This window comes from Natrix helvetica (genome assembly GCF_964273705.1).
Source record: "Natrix helvetica genome assembly, chromosome: 3".
In the NCBI taxonomy this organism is placed as follows: domain Eukaryota; kingdom Metazoa; phylum Chordata; class Lepidosauria; order Squamata; family Natricidae; genus Natrix; species Natrix helvetica.
The window spans coordinates 120,488,253-120,506,823 of NC_138549.1; the positions used below are offsets into that span (position 1 = coordinate 120,488,253).

The following is an 18,571-nucleotide window of genomic DNA, read 5'->3' on the forward strand; positions in this document are numbered from 1 at the left end:
GTAACAGAAAGGTAACCTGATATGCTCAGGTAACAGAAAAGTTGGACATCTGCAATATTATGTTTCAATTGTAGATGCTTTATTGATTACCTCAAGTGATGGTGATGATGATGATGATGTAGGTTTATTATTATAATTTAGAATTAACTTGGAGAACATGTTGAATCCGCAAAACAGATCATCTCACATTGGCAACACCAAACCAATTCTTCACGATTCTCCTTGGGACATAGAGCCACACTACACGGAATTCAATGGTAATTGTATAATTCCTTTTTGCTGGAATGTTGCCTACGAATGGAAGGCATGCATGCTAAATAAAGTAACAGATGGAGGGAGGGTTTATTGTGATAATGTACAGCACATGGAAATATGACCAAAGGAGAGAATTAGATTATTTACATGGGATAGGCTTGAATTATTCTTGGACTGTTTCCAATTTTGGATGCTCTGAATGCTGAATACAGTAGAACTGTAGTCTAGTGGTTCAGGTTTAGGAACTCTTGCTCAACAATAGGCCATTTGCTTGTCGTTTTCCTCAATATTCTATTTTATCTCCCACTGCTTTTCAATTTATACATGCAATTATTGGGATAAATGTTCTGGAAAGATCAGCTTCAGTGTCACCAGTAAATTGATAGCTTCCGGTAATGTGTTTCCTTTAAAAAAAAAAACACCAGGGAACATGTTGAATTCCATTGTCAGTTATGGGTAAGGTAAGGACAATCAGATTCAAGCTTAATGCAGAGAAAGATGCTTCTATCCAGTCAAAAAGCAAGTCAGGGAATGGAAATTTAGATAAAAAAGAGTCAAGAGTGCAATCGGGGTATGTTTCTAGATTGAGCCTAGGATCTAGAAGCCAAGATTTAGTAGCAGTAACTAGGAATGGATTTTCACAGCTTCTTTTACAACAGAGGGATGTGGTGGCTCAGTGGCTAAGACGTTAAGCTTGTCAATCGGAAGGGTCGGCAGTTCAGTGGTTCGAATCCCTAGTGATGCATAACGAAGTGAGCTCTAGTTACTTGTCCCAGCTTCTGCCAACCTAGCAGTTCAAAAGCACGTAAAAAATGCAAGTAGAAAAATAGGAACTACCTTTGGTGGGAAGGTAACAGCATTTTGTGTGCCTTCGGCATTTAGTTATGCGGGCCACATGACCACGGAGACATCTTCAGACCAACGCTGGCTCTTTTGCTTTGAAACAGAGATGAACATCGCCCCCTAGTGTTGGAAACGACTAGCACATATGTGTGAGGGGAACCTTTACCTTTATCCTTATTATAAGACTTCCAGGGTTAAATTATATCCATTCATTATGTGATAACAGCTACCTCTTTTACCCCCTGGTATCCTTTTTAGAAGCAACTGGGGTGCACACATTTGGGGCAAGGACTTGAAATGGAAAATCAGCTAGCTGGGGCATTATTGACACACTGTAGACACATTGATTATTGAATGTTGTAGATTCTGAACAGCAATTTGACTGGCAGCAGAAATATGAAACACATCAAGAAGATCCTAAACTCTCCTCGATGTCACAGGATAAACAAATAGAAATTGTAAGTACTCCATTCTTTCCTGGATACCATCTCTCTGCTGGCCCCACACTAAAGCATATTTCCCTGTCGTGTCTCTAGAGGGTAGGAATTGGAGAACTGGATATTGTTATCTAAACAGGTAGGGCAAGAAAACTGCATAGTTTGGATGGTGTATAAGATAAGATATATCCTCATTTATTTGGGATTAGAAATGCCCAACTGCTTAGGTTCATCATATTGTCTGGAGAGTATATGATTTTTAGCTCAACCCCAATTAGAAATCTCCTGTTTGAGTATAGGAATTGTTGTTGGTGGTACAAAGTCTGAATTTAAATATTTTTACGAACAGAGGTTATAATCATGAAGCACCCCTTCTAAAAAAAAAAGTGTGACAAGAGATTCTAGAAATTGTCTGGAAAGATAGTCAAGAACTATATTAAATGAAGATATTTAGCTAGAAGCCAGGATTACAAGCCAGAATAAGAGATACCTTGATATGTTTGTTTGTTTGTTTTATTGGATTTATATGCTGCCCTTCTCCCAAAGGACTCAGGGCGATGTACAACATTAAAAAACACATATCACAAAAGTTAAAAGGAAATTAGATAAATATCCAAGAAAACAAACCCAATTAATAGGACAATAACATTTTAAAAATTAGATAAAATTAACAGGCCAGGCTGGCTTGCTGGAAAAAGCAACTTTCTAGGGCGCGGAAGGACCGGAGATCAGGGATTATGCGAAGCTCCGGGGGCAGCTCATTCCAGAGGGAAGGCGCTCTCATAGAGAAGGCTCTCCCCCTGGGGGTCACCAGCTGACACTGTCTGGCTGACGGCACCCTGAGGAGGCCAACTCTGTGGGATCGTACTGGATGGTGGGGGAGGCTACTGGTGGCAGTAGGTGGTCTCACAGATACCCTGGGCCTCAGCCATGGAGCGCTTTAAAGGTCATAATTAATACCTTGAATTGCACCCGGAAAACAACCGGCAACCAGTGCACCACCCTAAAAGGGGTGTAACATAGGAGTACCTAGGTGCCCCCATGATAACCCGCGTGGCCGCATTCTGGACCAGCTGAAGCCTCCGGATGCTCTTCAAGGGCAGCCCCATGTAGAGAGCATTGCAGATATGGAGATCAATAACATTTAAATGGGAGAAGATGTCTCTGTATAGCTAATTAATTTCACTTCTTGATTAGTGTTTTTCCTCCAGATCTAGACAAGGAACCAAGTGAGGTAAATTAAACCATCATCAATACATCTATTGACTACAGCCAGAATAACATTTGCCCAATGTTGGAAACAGATTAATATTCCCCCAGATGAATTAGTGATTCAGAAAATTCTAGATTGTGCAGAAATGGACAAGTTAACATTAAGATTAAAGGATTAAAGGAGTCTGAATACTATTAAATTTGGGATAATTGGTATAAATGGTTGCACAACAGAAATAAAGTTAATGTAGCCAAGAAACAATAGAGAAATGTATAGAACTGTAAATGATTGTATATAAATAAAGAAGCAATATAAGATTGATATAGGCAGGTATGATGACACAACAATGTTAATGTGATGATTGTAAGTTGTTATAGATGGAAAAGACAATAAAAATGTGATTTAAAAAAATTAAACCATCATCAAATTGCTAAAATCTCTGAATGGCAAGAAAAATGTACACTGTTGGTAGTTTTCAATAATACAGTATTGGGTTTGGATTCTTGTTCCTCTGTTGCGAGCAGGAGATCCTGAACCATGTTCTGGAAGATATAGAATCATTCGCAGCAAAAGTACCAAAGAACGGCACCGTGAGTGACAAGAAGCAAAAGAAAAAGAAAAAAGGGAAGGAAAGTGGTAACAATCAAGGTAACATCGCCAAAGCAGCAGCAAGCAGGCAATTGCACATTTCTAAATTTCCTTGGTCCCGTAGAAAATAGAGGAGGGGGGAACATAAACTGATTCTAATCCAAACTTTTTTTGACTCAAGTCTCTGAACTGAACTGCCTTAAGAACTGTCTCATTTCAGAGTATTCTTTTATCTTCTAGATTAGTTTGCTAATGTTTTTTCTCTGATTCGGCAGCATTGCCCTCGGAATCTGAGTTTGGAGACTGCTTCCAGAAGATCAAGTACAGTTTCAATTTGCTGGTAGGTTTGCAACTTGTTTAACCTTGGCAGAAATTTCTCTATTGCCAATACAGTTGGCTACATTTCTTATGAAAAGAACCCTTCATGAATTCCGCAACAGAAAATATCTAGGGCAGTAGCACAAAGAGCTCCATTCTCTTTAGTTGTAGCTGTTTATTGCCACTGTGGAATGACTGTAGGAATATTTTAAGCAACTGAAAAATTATGGTAGTCAGATAAGAAATTAGGAAACTAAGAGGAGGATTGTAAATGTACCTACATATTCACCAGATGTAATCATACAACTGTTGGTATTTAATTCAGCTTTTTAGATGAGAATTGTTTCCCGAAGAAAGCCTCAATTAAATCACAATTAAAATTCTATGTGCATTTATGCTTTCAAGCATGATGCACAAATGATACAAACCTGACTTTATCGGTGGGCCCAATAAAGGCTATGCTTTATCGGAAAGCTATGCTTGCAAACTTGAATAGATATGATAAACAGGATGGGGAAAATAGTCCAGACTGGTACCAGAGTTGGGTTGCTCCCGGTTTGGCCCGGATTGGCCAAACCAGTAATGGCGGCAGCAGGAGGCTCCGCCCACCCTCCCGGATGCTTCTGCACATGCACAGAAGTGTCACGTGTGAACGAGCATGCGCGCGATCATGAGCAAACCAGTAGCGCCGGGATTTGAAACTCACCTCTGACTGGTGCTATGTAATTTGGAAAATAACCTTTCCTCATCTCCCAACGTGCATTGTTAGAATTATTCCCCAGTGAAAACAACTGAAACGATCTGGATTGGGATCATTTTGGGAAAGAGTAAAGGCTCCTAAAAAAGGGATATGGTGGCACAATGGCTAAGACGCTGAACTTGTTGATCAGAAAGGTTGGCAGTTCAGCGGTTCGAACTAGCACCATGTAGCGGAGTGAGCTCCCGTTACTTGTCCCAGCTTCTGCCAACCTAGCAGTTCAAAAGCATGTAAAAATGCAAGTACAAAAAATAGGAACCACCTTTGGTGGGAAGGTAACAGCATTCCATACGCCTTTGGCATTTAATAATGCCAGCCACATGACCACGGAGACGTCTTCAGACAGTGCTGGCTCTTCGGCTTTGAAATGGAGATGAGCACTGCCCCCTAGAGTCAAGAACTACGAGCACATATGTCCAAGGGGAACCTTTACCTTTACCTTAAAGGCTCCTAAACATTACCTTTCAACCTTTCCTATGATCCATAAACAGATAAAATCGCCCTGTCACTTATCTATTGTAAAAAGCCAATCACTAAAATAATTTTCTGGTGGTTTTTAAAAACCTTCTATAGTTTGATCTTAAAACCGTAAATGTGATCTGATCTTTATCTCCTATCATGTTTTCCTATTTCTTCTTTTCATAACTACCACAGTTGTGTTCTTCCGCAAAATTGGGGCATCAATATTCTCTCCTATTTTGATTGTTCACATCCGAATTATCCCATTCTACCTGCTTCTTTTTTTCTCATAGACAGCTAAAATGGATGGATGCAGGAATCTGGTTCCGAGAAACGAAACGAAGGGATAGGATTAAGATTTTCCCCTTTCTTTGTTTATCTGTATAGTATTATGTTTCTATTGCTAAAAAAAATGGAAGGAGAAAAAGAATAACTGGTAGCAATACTATGGTTAGATCTGTGTCATACACTAGACTAACCTGAGATTGTTTTAGTTTGTTGTCCAAATCTAGTTGGTATGTTTTATGAATGGTTCAGTGTGTTGAGCAAGAAATATAATTAATTTGATAGTCATTATGCAGTTAATTATGGGTTAATATGTTGTTTAAGCCTAATCTTTGTGATAACTGAGCTTCCTGAGCAGTTCCCATAAAGAAAGGGGAGTTAAAGAAAAAGAGCTGAAAAATGAACCAAGATGAACAGCACTTGAAAACAGCTTTGTCTTCTAGTGAGGGGGAAGTTCATTTTTCTTTGCTGATGGTCTTGCTAGAAAGAGAGGAAAGAAGTAATCCCCAGGGGCTCTTGGCTCCCTGGACCAACATCCAGCATCCCTTCCCAACTAATAATTGAAATTGTGTTATTAATGATGGGGAAAGGAGACCAAGTTCCCAGTAATTACTCACTAGCTGGAGTTGCACATATGTTACCCATTTTGTTTTGCTTACTGATGGTTTGTTAAATGTATCATAATTTGTTGGGTTTACCCAAGTACACAACAAACACTGATTTATAACCTATGTTCATACCATTTGTTAAACCACAGTTCCCAAACAAGGATTGTGTGATTCCCCTGGGCACCCCAGGTTATTTTAAAGAGGCCACAGATGAAAAACGTGTAATGGGGTGGCACAGTATGGGCTGGTGGGGCCACAGAAAAGTAAAGTACGTCTACTACAATTCTGTCTTATACAGTATATGCCAGAAAATGCATTGGTTACTGTCCCTTGTCTGTAGTCAGTAATGGGGCCTGGATAGGGGCAGTTGATAGGATGAAAACAAGGTTGGGAGAGGACTACAGATGGGGAAAAAATGTGGGGAAATGCAGTGTTAAGCCAAAATATGTGATGACACAGTACAATATGTGACTAGTTCATTCTCCAGCCAAGGACCAAGATAAGGCCTGCCTTCTTTCTTTAGAAGAATCAGAGTCCTGGCCAGAGCCAAGTATTAGTCGAAAATATGCTTCCCACGTCCAGTTTAATCCTTAATCCCCCTTACATGTTTTTCTTTGAGAAAGGAACAAAGCATTAGCTGAATAAGCAAGTTCAATAGGATTATTAGAGGGTCAAAGTCTTTACCAATACCAGGGCAGGTCATTGTAGGTTTCTTGCCCAGATTCTAATCAAACCTAGCCCCCATTCTTCCCCATTCTTGCACCCTCCTAATGGCTGGCATCGAGGTTCCCAGCATTCCCAGCCTATATAGCCACTTGGAAAGCATCAAGTTTGGGAAAGTTTATTTAGTACCATCCTTTATTTAAGTTTACCTAATATGAACAGTACTTAAGTGGTGTAGTCATTCAGGCATTAAAAGTAGAAAGTGGGAGACCATGAATTCTAGTCCTGCCTTAGAATTCATAAATAAATTAATCATCCATTCACCTATCACCTTGCCCCCACCCCCACCCCTCTCTTTCTCTTTCTCTCCCCCCAAATCCTCAAGGAAGAGGATGATGGCAAACCACTTCCAAACTTTTGCCCAAAAAATTGCAGGAAGTTGCTAGGAGTCAACACTATCTTGAAGTACAAAAATAACCCCATAACCTGATGTCGTGTTAACGGTTTACTTCCTTCCTTCTTCAATCTGCGAATTGGTTTTTCAAAATAGAAATAATAATTATGGGACTGTGCTTGTTTTTTTGCAGGGGAATCTTGAGCAAACAATACAACAGCCAAGTGCTCCTGAATTGATCAATCTCATCTTCACCACTCTAAGAACTGTGAGTACAGAAGTCAGGCAAGAAATTCCAGAAGTTTCTGATGGCTGTCTTTTTTTAAAAAAAAAAAAAGATTCATTTGTAAATAGAGAGCATTACTTTCTTATATAGTTTTATTGAAAGTTTTTACATCCGTAAAAGACAAACAAGAAAAATATATAAAAGGAAAGTAGAAAAAAATAAAAGAAAGTGCTGGGAACAGTAAAGATAAAGAAAAGAAGAAAAAAATGGTAAAATTTAGGAAGCAGCTTTCATTCTTTGCAGCAATTACAAACAATTTTTTACCATTTCCCCCCTTTAGTATTCCATAATATAGTTCCTTTCATAAAAGGCACTGTAAAGTCCATTAAAAGTTTTCAGTAACATAGTTACTGCCTATGTTATTAATCAAACAATTCAATTTTGTCATTTCTGCAAGTTTTCACAGTCAACTCCTTCATTGTGGGTACTTCTGTGCTTTACCATCTTTGTGCGTATAGTATGCACATGAGAGAGAGATTCCCCCCCCCCCCAAAAAAAATCAATTAGGTATCCCAGAGTCCTGAAAGGTGTTTTCCATGCTCTAGCAATCACATTTTCTAATATTCAGGATCAAAATGCAGGTGTCCTACATATTTCCCAGCATTGTTTATACCTCATTTTCTACAAATGACAAATGGGAAGCAGCTGTTATCAAAGGCCAGATGAGAAGAAATTTCCTGACACATTAGAAATCTCTAAAGAAGGGGTGTCAAACTTGATTTCATTGAGGGCTGCATCAGTTGTGTTTGACCTCGGGGGGGGCAGATGGGCATGGCTGGGGTGGGCATGGCCAGCTCGATGTCATTCATGTCGGGGGGGGCTATGGTGCCCTGGGCAGGGCTGGGGGGGTGAGATCCATTGTCTCTAGTGGAGGAAGGTGAGACCAGGGAGGGGGGCAAACCCTTGTTGTTAGATCAGGGCAATGAGAGGACAGACTCCAGACATGAAGGCAACAACAGCTCTTTATTAGCAGTCAAGTATGTACAATCCAGCAACTGTGAGGTCTGACGGCTCCCCTTTTATAGGGAGCTGTCAGGCCTCTCAACCAATCAGGTTAACCCAGGCTTCCCGCCTAAATGGAGGACTGGAGTGGAAACCTCTATAACTATTTACAGTATCTAACACTCCTCCCCTCTTAGTCGGAGTGTTCCTATTGGTTACGTAGTCTTTGAGATAGGCGGTTCTTTGCCTGACTCGCTCAGACCTGCGCAGTTCATTTTGAACTGGTTCGTGGAGCAGGTCGGAGGGACCTCTGTGCTCCTCTGCTCCAGGCGATGGAAGTTGCTGGAACTTACCCCTGGCCGCGGCTGGAGTCCTTGGAGCTTGTTCGCTTGGGGCTCGCTGTGGGCTAGCGACAAAGTCAGGTATGATTACCGGTTCATTTGGGTTGGAGAATTCTGTAGAAGGAGTGACTGGTTGCTCTTTTTGAGTGGAGCCTTGGTCAATTGGCGTCAGAGTTTCGTCTGGTGCCCTAAGATTGGAGTGATTCTACCATCCTCTAGCTCCAAGAGATAGGAGCGAGGCCCGGTGATGCCTATCACCGTGGCAGGAATCCACAGAGTCCCCCCTGCATAGTTGTGGGCGTATACTGAATCCACTATGCTAAAGTTCCAAATCTTGCTGGTAGAGTCTGGGGGCGATGTGGCAGAGTAGTTTGGGTGTAGCCGGTCTAAGTGGGACCTTAGCCGGCGACCCATGAGAAGCTCGGCTGGGCTTCTCCCTATGGTAGCGCTTGGCGTGATATGCTGAATTAAAAGATAATGATCGATGCGTGTTTGCCAATCACCTGGGCCCATCCTATTGAGGGCTTCTTTTGCTGAGCGCACCATTCTCTCCGCCTGTCCATTGGAGGCCGGGTGGAATGGCGCGACGAGGGCATGCCGAATTCCCTGGCTAGCTAGGTAGGTCTCGAAGTGCATGGCCGTAAATTGGGGCCCGTTGTCAGAGACCAAGACATCAGGCAGGCCGTGCGTGGCGAACAGGCGCCGTAGCACCTTGATGACCGCCTCTGCCGTGGTAGAGGTCATCAGGGCTACCTCTAACCATTTCGAATATGCATCAACAACTATTAGAAAGGTCTGGCCATGAACGGGGCCAGCAAAATCTATGTGCACCCTAGACCATGGTGCTTGAGGGCGCTCCCACTCCTTAGCGGGCACCTCTGGAGGGGCTGGTCTGGATTCCTGACAGGGCGTGCAAGTGGCCACCCACTCTTCTATTTCCTCAGACAGTGGCAAAGGCTGTTCAGATCCCTAGGTAGCAGAGGGCAAGCGGGACCCCACAGCCCAGCTCCATTTTTGTTGGCAGAGGCACCGCAGGCCAGTCCTTTGTTGTATCCAGGGATGGTCCTGCAGGCCAGCTCTAAGCATCCCATGAGCTGTATCTGGCCTGTAGGCCTTGAGTTTGACACCACTGCTCTAAGGACAAAAAAAAGACACAAGTGGAAATCACTTTAACATGTCTATGTAGATGGTTCCAGGGAGGGTGTGGATTAGGCAATTACTTTGGGGCACATCAGTGCCCAGTGGAGCTGGTGGCAGACTCCGACAATGAGGAGGAAGAGGAACATGGGCCAGTCCTGGAGTCTGGGGAAGGCTCTGACTAGTGCTCTGCATGAGGGGTAGAGATGGGTCCAAGGCCCTCCAACAGTTATCAGCTGCCTTTGGAGTCAGAGATCAGTAGGGCAGAAGAACAGCTGGAGCCTGTTCCCAATGTGGGTATGCACAGAGCTACCAGGAGAAGGGAACAGTTAAGAAACAAGGACTGACTTGGGATTAAAGGCACAGGTGAAGGGTGAATGTCCCCTCCCATAGGGAATAAAGAGGAGCAAAAGGGGAGTGGAGTTTGCAGGAGACAATTTGTTCATTTCATTAGTGTGTAGATTTGTTCGTGACTCTCAGAGACACCTTGCCAATTATTTTCTTGTACAGTGTTGTGAAGATATTGGCCTGGCAGCTCTACAAGCCTGATAAGATCTGTGGTTGTAAATTCAACCTTGAAAGACAGTTCGCCGGGACTTTGCTGGATGTGAATGAGAGGGATTCACGTTAGCTTAATAAAAAGGGGTTTTGTCGGGACAAGGAGTCTGCTCCGTGATTTTGTGAAGCCTAGGTCAGAACACCTCATTCATGGAATATATGAAATAATCCAGATAGCTTCATGCTCCATTTCTAACCATACTGCATTTCTTAGCCTTTTTTTTCTTTCCTAAACAAAATTCCAATATGCAGAAAAATGCATAGCTATACTGTGGTTTCTGAACGTTAAGCAATAAGAACTTTAGCTCTATTTGGAAGCATTCAATGAATCAAAACCTGGGTCATAAGAAAGTGCAACAATAAACGTGTGACTTCACTTGGAAGAATTTGGGAACTCACTTGGAAGCCTTCCTGTTCCTCGAAGGCTTGATGAATAGTCATGTTGCATTCCCTGAATAACATGTATTCCTACTCCTCAGATTTTATCCAGGTGTCCCAGGATGAACCTGGCCTCTACCATAGTCCTACCTTTGCTGACACCTGCAGCTATTAACTTGCTCAGGCGCTCCTTGAAATACGATGAGCAGATTATTTGGAAGAATTTGGGAACTGCTTGGAATCAAACTAGGTAAGACTTGTCAAGCCCTGTGCAATACTTTTCCTTCTATAATGTGATCAGAAACTAGGTCAAACGAGGGTACCCGCCATTGCATAACGTACTATAGCCAGAGCCATCCCATTGGCATCATGCAAAGCCACTGCCAAAGATAGCAACACGGACTTTGAGTCAAATCTAGCAGGATTCTTCTTCATTGAAATTATCCCTGTTAATCCCCGCTAAGCCTTCATTTTGTTCACTGTATAATTTTCAGTAACCCTGTCATTCAAGTGGATTTGTAACACAAATTCGGAAGGAAACACCTTGATGATCTGGATCTATCGTGGCTTGATCCCCATTTCTATTACTCAATAAGTTGTCTTCTTACTCACAGGGAAGAATTTCCAAAGGGACAGTCCTTCCCTCCCTATATACCCACATTTTCAGATGGATGGATACCTCCCAAGTCTACCTGGAGATCCAACGATATGGCCCAGGTGAGTCCTGAATGGCAGGCAACCACAGACAGAGCAGAAGTAATAGAGAGCCACGTTATGGGGATCAGGTGCCTGGCCATGAGCTTCTGAAGCAACATACAAAATGCTCTATACAAGATCAGCACAAATTCATCACAAATAGCCCAAATTTTTTTACAGTTTCGTATATTGTTCAAGGGCAATGTTAATTCTCATGGCAATACTCATGTAGCAAATGATCATTATATTCCTGCCCATCTGTACAGTTCAGTTGTTCTGTACTTGGTGCCTACAGACAAGGAGACCTGTAACTCCCAGTATCTTGGGATGGATACTTATGGATACTCTATTCTGTAGACTTAATTTTATCGGGTATTGGGATTTTAATGTCTGTTTATTTTAATTATTTATTAGCAATACAGTCCTGCACATCTTTTATCCTCCTCTTATCCATCTATTTTATATTTGTATATATATATTGTCCATTTAGTAATTTTAATTGTTTTAATTTTGTTCTTTGACATGGACTGTACACCGCCCCGAGTCCCTTTCGGGAGAGGGGGCGGTCTATAAGCGCTAATAAATTGAAATTGAAATTGAAAATTGGATGCAGCACAAGTATTGCTGTCTAGGCCTTATGGGAGCTGAACTCCAACATATTTGGAGAGAACCAGGCTGCCATAATTTGCAAATCAGTAGGTCAATTAGCAATTACAAAGGAAAAGTGTACTATACCATCAAAATGCAAAGTCTGCTATCACATACAAATGCATTACTAACAAGGCAATTCTCCAGCAGATAAAATTTTATTGCTACTACCAATACAGTGGATTCCTATGTAGTTCAAATATGTAAGCAAATATCACGACTATTGTCTTTGCATGCGTTTGAAGCCATTCATTTATTAAAACGTTGTTTAATATGTACTTATGATTAATTTCACTTAAAGTAAGCTGTATTATTTTCTTGTAGGCAAATGGAACCCAAAATAATTCCTCAGATGGGTATGTTCTCTTACCAGACTTTTTAGTGGATATACAGGAAATATTCCTGGAATGAAAATGACATTTGTGACTACATAGAAATTATTTTGACTCTTAACATGACCATGGAGATGTCTTCAAATAGCTCTCGCTCTTCAGCTTAGAAATAGAGAGCACTACCCCCTAGAGTCAGGAACGATTAGCACATATGTGCGAGGGGAACCTTTAGCTTTACTAAAATTCTGACAAAAGTATTCGGGGAGGAGGAGGTGGGAGGAGGAAGAGGTGGGGGAGGAGGGAGAGGAGATTGTGTGACCACTAATAATAAATTAAATGTATATGTTACTCATCACCCAGTAACTCTGGGTGGTTTACAATTGTTTAAAATATTTAAGAACAAAAATCAGTGCAAAAATACTGTTAGATTGGGTAATGGATAGGCACACACAGGCTTAACGGTAACAACAGCTCTTTATTAAGTACAACAAGTGAGAACAATCCAGCGAAGGTTGAGTCTGACAGCAGCCCTTTTATAGGGAGCTGTCAGACCCTTCGACCAATAGGATTAAACCTCTGTTCCCGCCAGAATAGAGGACCTTGGTGGAAGCCACTGTAGTTAGAACAAGTATCTAACAAATACCACAGTACAAAAATACCACAAAAACAGAACAAGATGCAATACTTTTGAATTTAATTGAAATTATCTTTCAAAAATTTTCTTTAATATATTTTCAGTATGTTCATCTTTAACATGCCATGTTGTGGCTTTTGCTACAGCAAATTAATGTGATTACTTCTTTGAAATTGGCATAAATCAGGAGTAAAGGAAGAAATAGGAGCCTAAGTATCGGAACCCTATTGCTAGAGCTGCTTTAGTGCATAAGAGCTCCATAATATTCTCAGCTGCCAGGTGTGTTAACTTTGGAAGTGGGAGTCACGTTATTCAATTCCTGTAAAGGCCCACCCTATGCTAGGTGTTTTGCCCACATTTGCAGAACCTAGTAGAATCGTTGCATCACAAGGGATGTGGCCATGTAGAGACAAGGAGGCAAACTCTTTTCAAGAGAGTCTTTTACATAAATAAGGAAGAAGGAAGAACATCTCCCGGACTTTCTCAAGAGCAGATTCATTTCCTTTTCAGGGCTCCCCATGCTCCCCAACTCATGCAAGCCATAAGTGATTTCCATGCACGGAATTCCCAAGAGCTCACTGTAAGAAAAGGAGACCTATTAGAGGTAAGACTGAAAATCTGTTCCTTTAGTAGATAGGCAAGTAAGTGCTTGTCTCTTGGCAAGTACATTGCTCTTCACCACCAAAGCTGCTGTACGGGATCAAAAGCTATTTTGCTTCATTACATAAACACCCTCAAAGCAACTGCAGCCCAATCATGACTAGGAAAGGGAGCAAATTATACCAAAGTATTTTGTTCTAAGCCTATGATGGCAAACATATGGCATGCATGCCAGAGGTGGCACGCAGAGTCCTCTCTGTGGGCATGTGCGTCATTGCCAGCTGCTCTTCTGTTTTCCGGCGTGCACATGCATGCTGGCCAGATGGTCTTTGTGGGTCCTGGAGCACCGGAAAGTGGCCTGAAAACAGCCTGAAAAATGGCCAAAAAACAGGCTGTTTTGGGGCATTTGGGGGTTGTTTTCCAGGCCATTTTCCAGGCCGTTTTTGAGCCCAAGAACAGCCCAGAAAATGGACTGAAAGCAGACCAAAAACCAGCCAAAACTATCCAAAAAATAGACATGTGTGCACTGGCCAACTGGTCTTTGGGTTTTTGGTGCTCTGGTGCACACACATGCATATGCATGCACGCATGATCCAGTTTGGGCACTCAGTGCCGAAAAGGTCTGCCATCACTGTTCTAAGCAGTATAAAAGACAAAAAAAAAAGAACCAAAAAGGAGAAGATAATTCTAATAATAATTCTTAACAGAAAACAGTTCCTCTAGCTAGTTCACATCATTAAATAAAATCAGAACTGAAGACTGGAATAGCCATCTTTGTCTAGAAGTCATCAGTGCTGCAAATGATTATCACAGGCTCTTGAGCTAGATCAGAGGTATGGTATTCAGCAGGTTCTCACCAGTTCTGGAGAACCGGTAGCGGAAATTTTGAGTAGTTCAGAGAACTGGTAAATACCACCTCTGGCTGCCCCCCCCCCATCTATTCGTTGCTTCCCGAGTCCCAGCTGATCGGGAGGAAATGGGAATTTTGCAGTAACCTTCCCCTGCCACGCCCACCAAGCCATGCCCATCAAGCCACGCCCACCACACACCCCAAGCCACTCCCACAGAACCAGTAGTAAAAAAAATTGAATCCCACAACTGAGCTAGAACCTGAAAGGAACAGTGTAGTAGACCAATGGTTTTCAAATCTGTAACTTTAAGTTACAGTATGTGGACTTCTGTAGAGTTTAGGATGCCTTTTACGCAAACCTCAAACTTTTATTAATAACCTCTTCCCAACAGTTTCCCTATAACAACATTTTCTTAACGTTTATTGCCATGGAGCAAGCAGTCACTCTAGTCATTCTGAATTTGTGCTAATGGCACAGGACTCATCTTTATTTAGATATTTATTTGGAAAACGTACCCGACCACCCAACTAGGCAGCCCACAGCAACAACAGTATAATAAAAACATGTAATTAAAAAAAATCCAAAACAAGAAATGGTGCCTGGCATTCTTAAACAACACTTCCCAACAATAATAATAACAGTACTGGGCTCATTTTTTCCTACATTCCACAAGGCACTTGAACACTTTTATTTTTAATAAGCTTCAGTATTGGGTTCCTTAGACTATCAAGAGTTATCTCATATATTTTTCATCAACGATATACTGATGAAGAACATGTGTTATCATATTCTTTTATGTTTTATCTCATACCTTCTTCACCAATTCCTCATATCTCCTTCATCAATGATTTAGATGGTGGAATAGATGGTGAACTCATCAAATTTGCAGACAACACCAAGCTGGCAGGAATAGCCAACACTCCAGAAGATAGGGTTAAGATATAGGTAGATCTTGACAGACTTGAACATTGGGCCCTAGCTAACAAAACGAAATTCAATGGTGAAAAAAGTAAGGTTCTGCATTTAGGCAAGAAAAACTAAATGCACAGATACAGTATAGGTGGATCAATAGTAGTAATTGTGACAGGAGTCCTAGTGGACAATTACTTAAATATGAGCCAGCAGTGTGCTGCAGCTGCCCAAAAAGCTAACACTACTAGGGTGCATTATCAGAGAGATAGAATCAAGATCATGTGAAATATCAATACTACTCAATAATGCCTTAGTAAGACCACACTTAGTATACTGGATCCAGTTTTGGTTGCCATGATAGAAAAAAGAGACTCTAAAAAGAGTATGGACAGTACTCTTAAAGTTGATTAGGGGAGTGGAGGCTAAAATATATAAAGAATGGTTGCTGAAATTGGGTATGTCTAGTAGGGACTAGGAGCAACATGATAGCTGCATGATCCAAATATCTAAGGGGTTGCCATAAAGAAGAGGGAGTCAAGTCATTCTGCAAAGCACCTGAAAGCAGGACAAGAAGCAATGGGTGGAAACTAATAAGGAGAGAAGCAACCTGGAACTAAGAAGACATTTCCTTACAGAACAATTAACCAGTGGAACAACTTGCCTCCAGAAGTTGTGAGTTCTCCAACACTGGAAGTTTTTAAGAAGAGATTGGGCAACCATTTGTCCAAAATGGTATAGGATTTCCTGCCCGAGCAAGGGGTTGGACTAGAAAACCTCCCAAGGTCCTTTCCAACTCTGTTACTCTGTTAAATTAAACTCTCCTATTTTTTAGGTTTTGGACCAACGAAAAAGATGGTGGCTTGCCAGAAATGCCATGGGGGAGAAAGGATATATTCCTAATAATATTCTGGAATCTAAGAATCAGTCAACATCTAAAGTACACAATCCAGTGCAAGTGGGTACAATTTTCTTTTGCATCATGTGGCATTGCAGAGACAGATGCTTTATGCTAGGTGTTATTTCACATAATCACTTCTCCCATTCATATAAAATGGAGGCATATCTAGGGAGCAGATCTCAATTGGCAATGTGATACAAAATCAGAAAAAAGTATATGTTCTCTGCATATGGGCATCTCTGCATACTTTGTTGGAACCAGCTGTTTTCTTCAGACAGAGTAGCTCTCGATGGCTATATCTCAGTTCTTAATATTCAGCTTATCAATTATCCTGAATTCTGATTGTGTCATAAAGTTAACTGCAAATCCATGGAGGAAGAATAGCAAGAAATCTCATCCCAACTGTATAGATTTTTTTGGAATTAAAACTGAGAAATTAAATTGGTAATGTAGTGAAAGCAGACATTCTCAATCTGCTATACCAATGTGTAAGTATAGAACTGACTTATGCTAAATATAGACAACCCATCTGAAGTGTCTAGCAACAGCACTTAGGTATTTGAGATTACTGTAAATTTATGACCATAGAGACATCTTCGGACAGTGCTGGCTCTTCGGCTTTGAAACAGAGATGAGCACCCCAGAGTTGGGAACAGCTAGCACATATGTTTGAGGGGAACCTTTACCTTTACCTAAGATTGAGATCAGGCCAGTTGTTGAGACTTTATTGTAATTACACTTATTTTGAAATAGGTAGGCCTTTAGAAGTTTGAGCAATTAATATCCTTTTTTCCTCTGAATCATCTTGTTCCTCTTGTCTCTGTTTATAGGTTTCAGCACGTTTCACTGATATCCAGCCAAGTTCCTCACCAGCAGAAGTCACAGTTTGGCTCAGGACAAAAGGTTTTTCCAAGATGTAGGTGTCACTTTAATAACTAGTTCAATAAATCTGATTCTGGTCATGACTGATTTGATTGTTCTAATCTAAAACTTGATGTTCATGAGATGAACAGTTGTGTAGAGTAGTAAACTCCTCCTTCATTTTCAACTCTGTTTAGTCCCTTGACACTTAACTTCCCTGCTGTACTGCAGCTATTAATCCCAGCAATCATACTATCACTATGACCATAGCAGTCAAGTTGGAGATATAATTCTAGGTGCTAATACCATGTTTCCCTGAAAATAAGACAGGGACTTATTTTTTTACCCCCGAAATAAGCACTTGGCCTTATTTTTGGGAAGGTCTTATTATTTTTGAGGTGCAGGAGGTGGCGAGCATGGTTACCTCATTGCTGCTGCTGTGTTGCAATATTTTTGAGGAGGGCTTATTTTGGGGGAGGGCTTATTTTAGCGCATGCACGCAAAAGCCTGATTTGGCTTATTATCTGGGGAGGTCTTATTTTCAAGGAAGCAGGGTAGTTCAACAGAAACCGTAGGTGTAAATTTGCTTTTAAGCAAAAATAGAGCAAGATGAATACGATAATGCTAACTTATACAGGAAAGACCAGATTCCATATTTACAGTCATGCACAACAAGGTCACAAATCAAGTGTTCAGAACTAGAAAGGCCATGTTCCACTTCACAGCCATGCAACAATTTTCAACTCTAACTACACTGAATGTTGAGAACCCAGATTGTTTATTTTCAACAACAATAAAAAGGATGCACTGTAGCATGGCCCAATAAACAAAACATATAGAATCAGGTCCAGCCCTGCTTTCTTCTTCAGTCTTCTTCAAGAGTGACTCATTTGGCTACGTATGTACCTTTTGGTTATTTCAACAGCACCGTTAAATCCCTTGGCATCTTAAATGGTAGACAGCTACTGTCGATGAGCCAAGAAGAACTGAAAATGGCCTGTCCGGAAGAGGGAAGAAAAGTATTTTCAATGCTTACAGGAGTTAAATCCCCACTGTAGGTAAGACAATGTCTAAATCCTGATCATTGGATCAATCTCAGCATATCTGCTGAAAGATACAGTTTGCTACCATATTGTCAATGTAGCTTTGTACTGGGATTCAGTCTCCCTCTCTTTTTCAATGACACCACTGACTGAATGAAGGAACAACTAAAACATTAGTCGTCAGGACTGTTTTGGATTTTCATCTGATCGATATTGTAGGCAGTAGATGTCAATTCAAAAAGGAATTGGCCTCTGAAGCCCACCCGGGATTTGGCACATGGGACCTTCTGCCAATGGGGATGGACCCTTTCTGGGAGCATTTTGGTGGTGGTGGTGAATTAAAAGAGACAATAAGCACATGGTTCCAATTTCCCACCACAGAACAGCAGGATTTGTTTATTTGTTTCTTCGTTCATTCATTCATTCATTCATTCATTCATTCATTCATTCATTCATTCATTCAATTTATGAGGGGACCTTGCTGCTCTCTGAGCTTGGTTGTTTTCTTAAAGATATTTCATTAGCCAACAAGCTACCTACCATATTTTTCGGAGTATAAGACGCACCAAGGTTTTGAAGAGGCAAATTAAAAAAAAAGGTTTTGCACTCTGCAAACCACCCGAAAACGGCCCAT

General features: G+C 41.2%; 1 protein-coding gene across 1 annotated transcript in view; it reads left to right on the forward strand.

Moving 5' to 3' along the window:
• Window positions 1-18,571, forward strand: part of EPS8L3 (EPS8 signaling adaptor L3) — a 35,794-nt gene that overhangs the window by 14,905 nt on the left and 2,318 nt on the right. Inside the window, exons 8-19 of the mRNA XM_081949649.1 lie at window positions 142-257; window positions 1,462-1,556; window positions 3,273-3,396; window positions 3,612-3,676; window positions 7,014-7,088; window positions 10,564-10,712; window positions 11,077-11,179; window positions 12,131-12,162; window positions 13,283-13,376; window positions 15,968-16,090; window positions 16,864-16,949; window positions 17,820-17,952. Of these exons, the coding sequence (XP_081805775.1) occupies window positions 142-257; window positions 1,462-1,556; window positions 3,273-3,396; window positions 3,612-3,676; window positions 7,014-7,088; window positions 10,564-10,712; window positions 11,077-11,179; window positions 12,131-12,162; window positions 13,283-13,376; window positions 15,968-16,090; window positions 16,864-16,949; window positions 17,820-17,952 (1,195 nt within the window). The remainder of the gene's footprint in view (window positions 1-141; window positions 258-1,461; window positions 1,557-3,272; window positions 3,397-3,611; window positions 3,677-7,013; window positions 7,089-10,563; window positions 10,713-11,076; window positions 11,180-12,130; window positions 12,163-13,282; window positions 13,377-15,967; window positions 16,091-16,863; window positions 16,950-17,819; window positions 17,953-18,571) is intronic.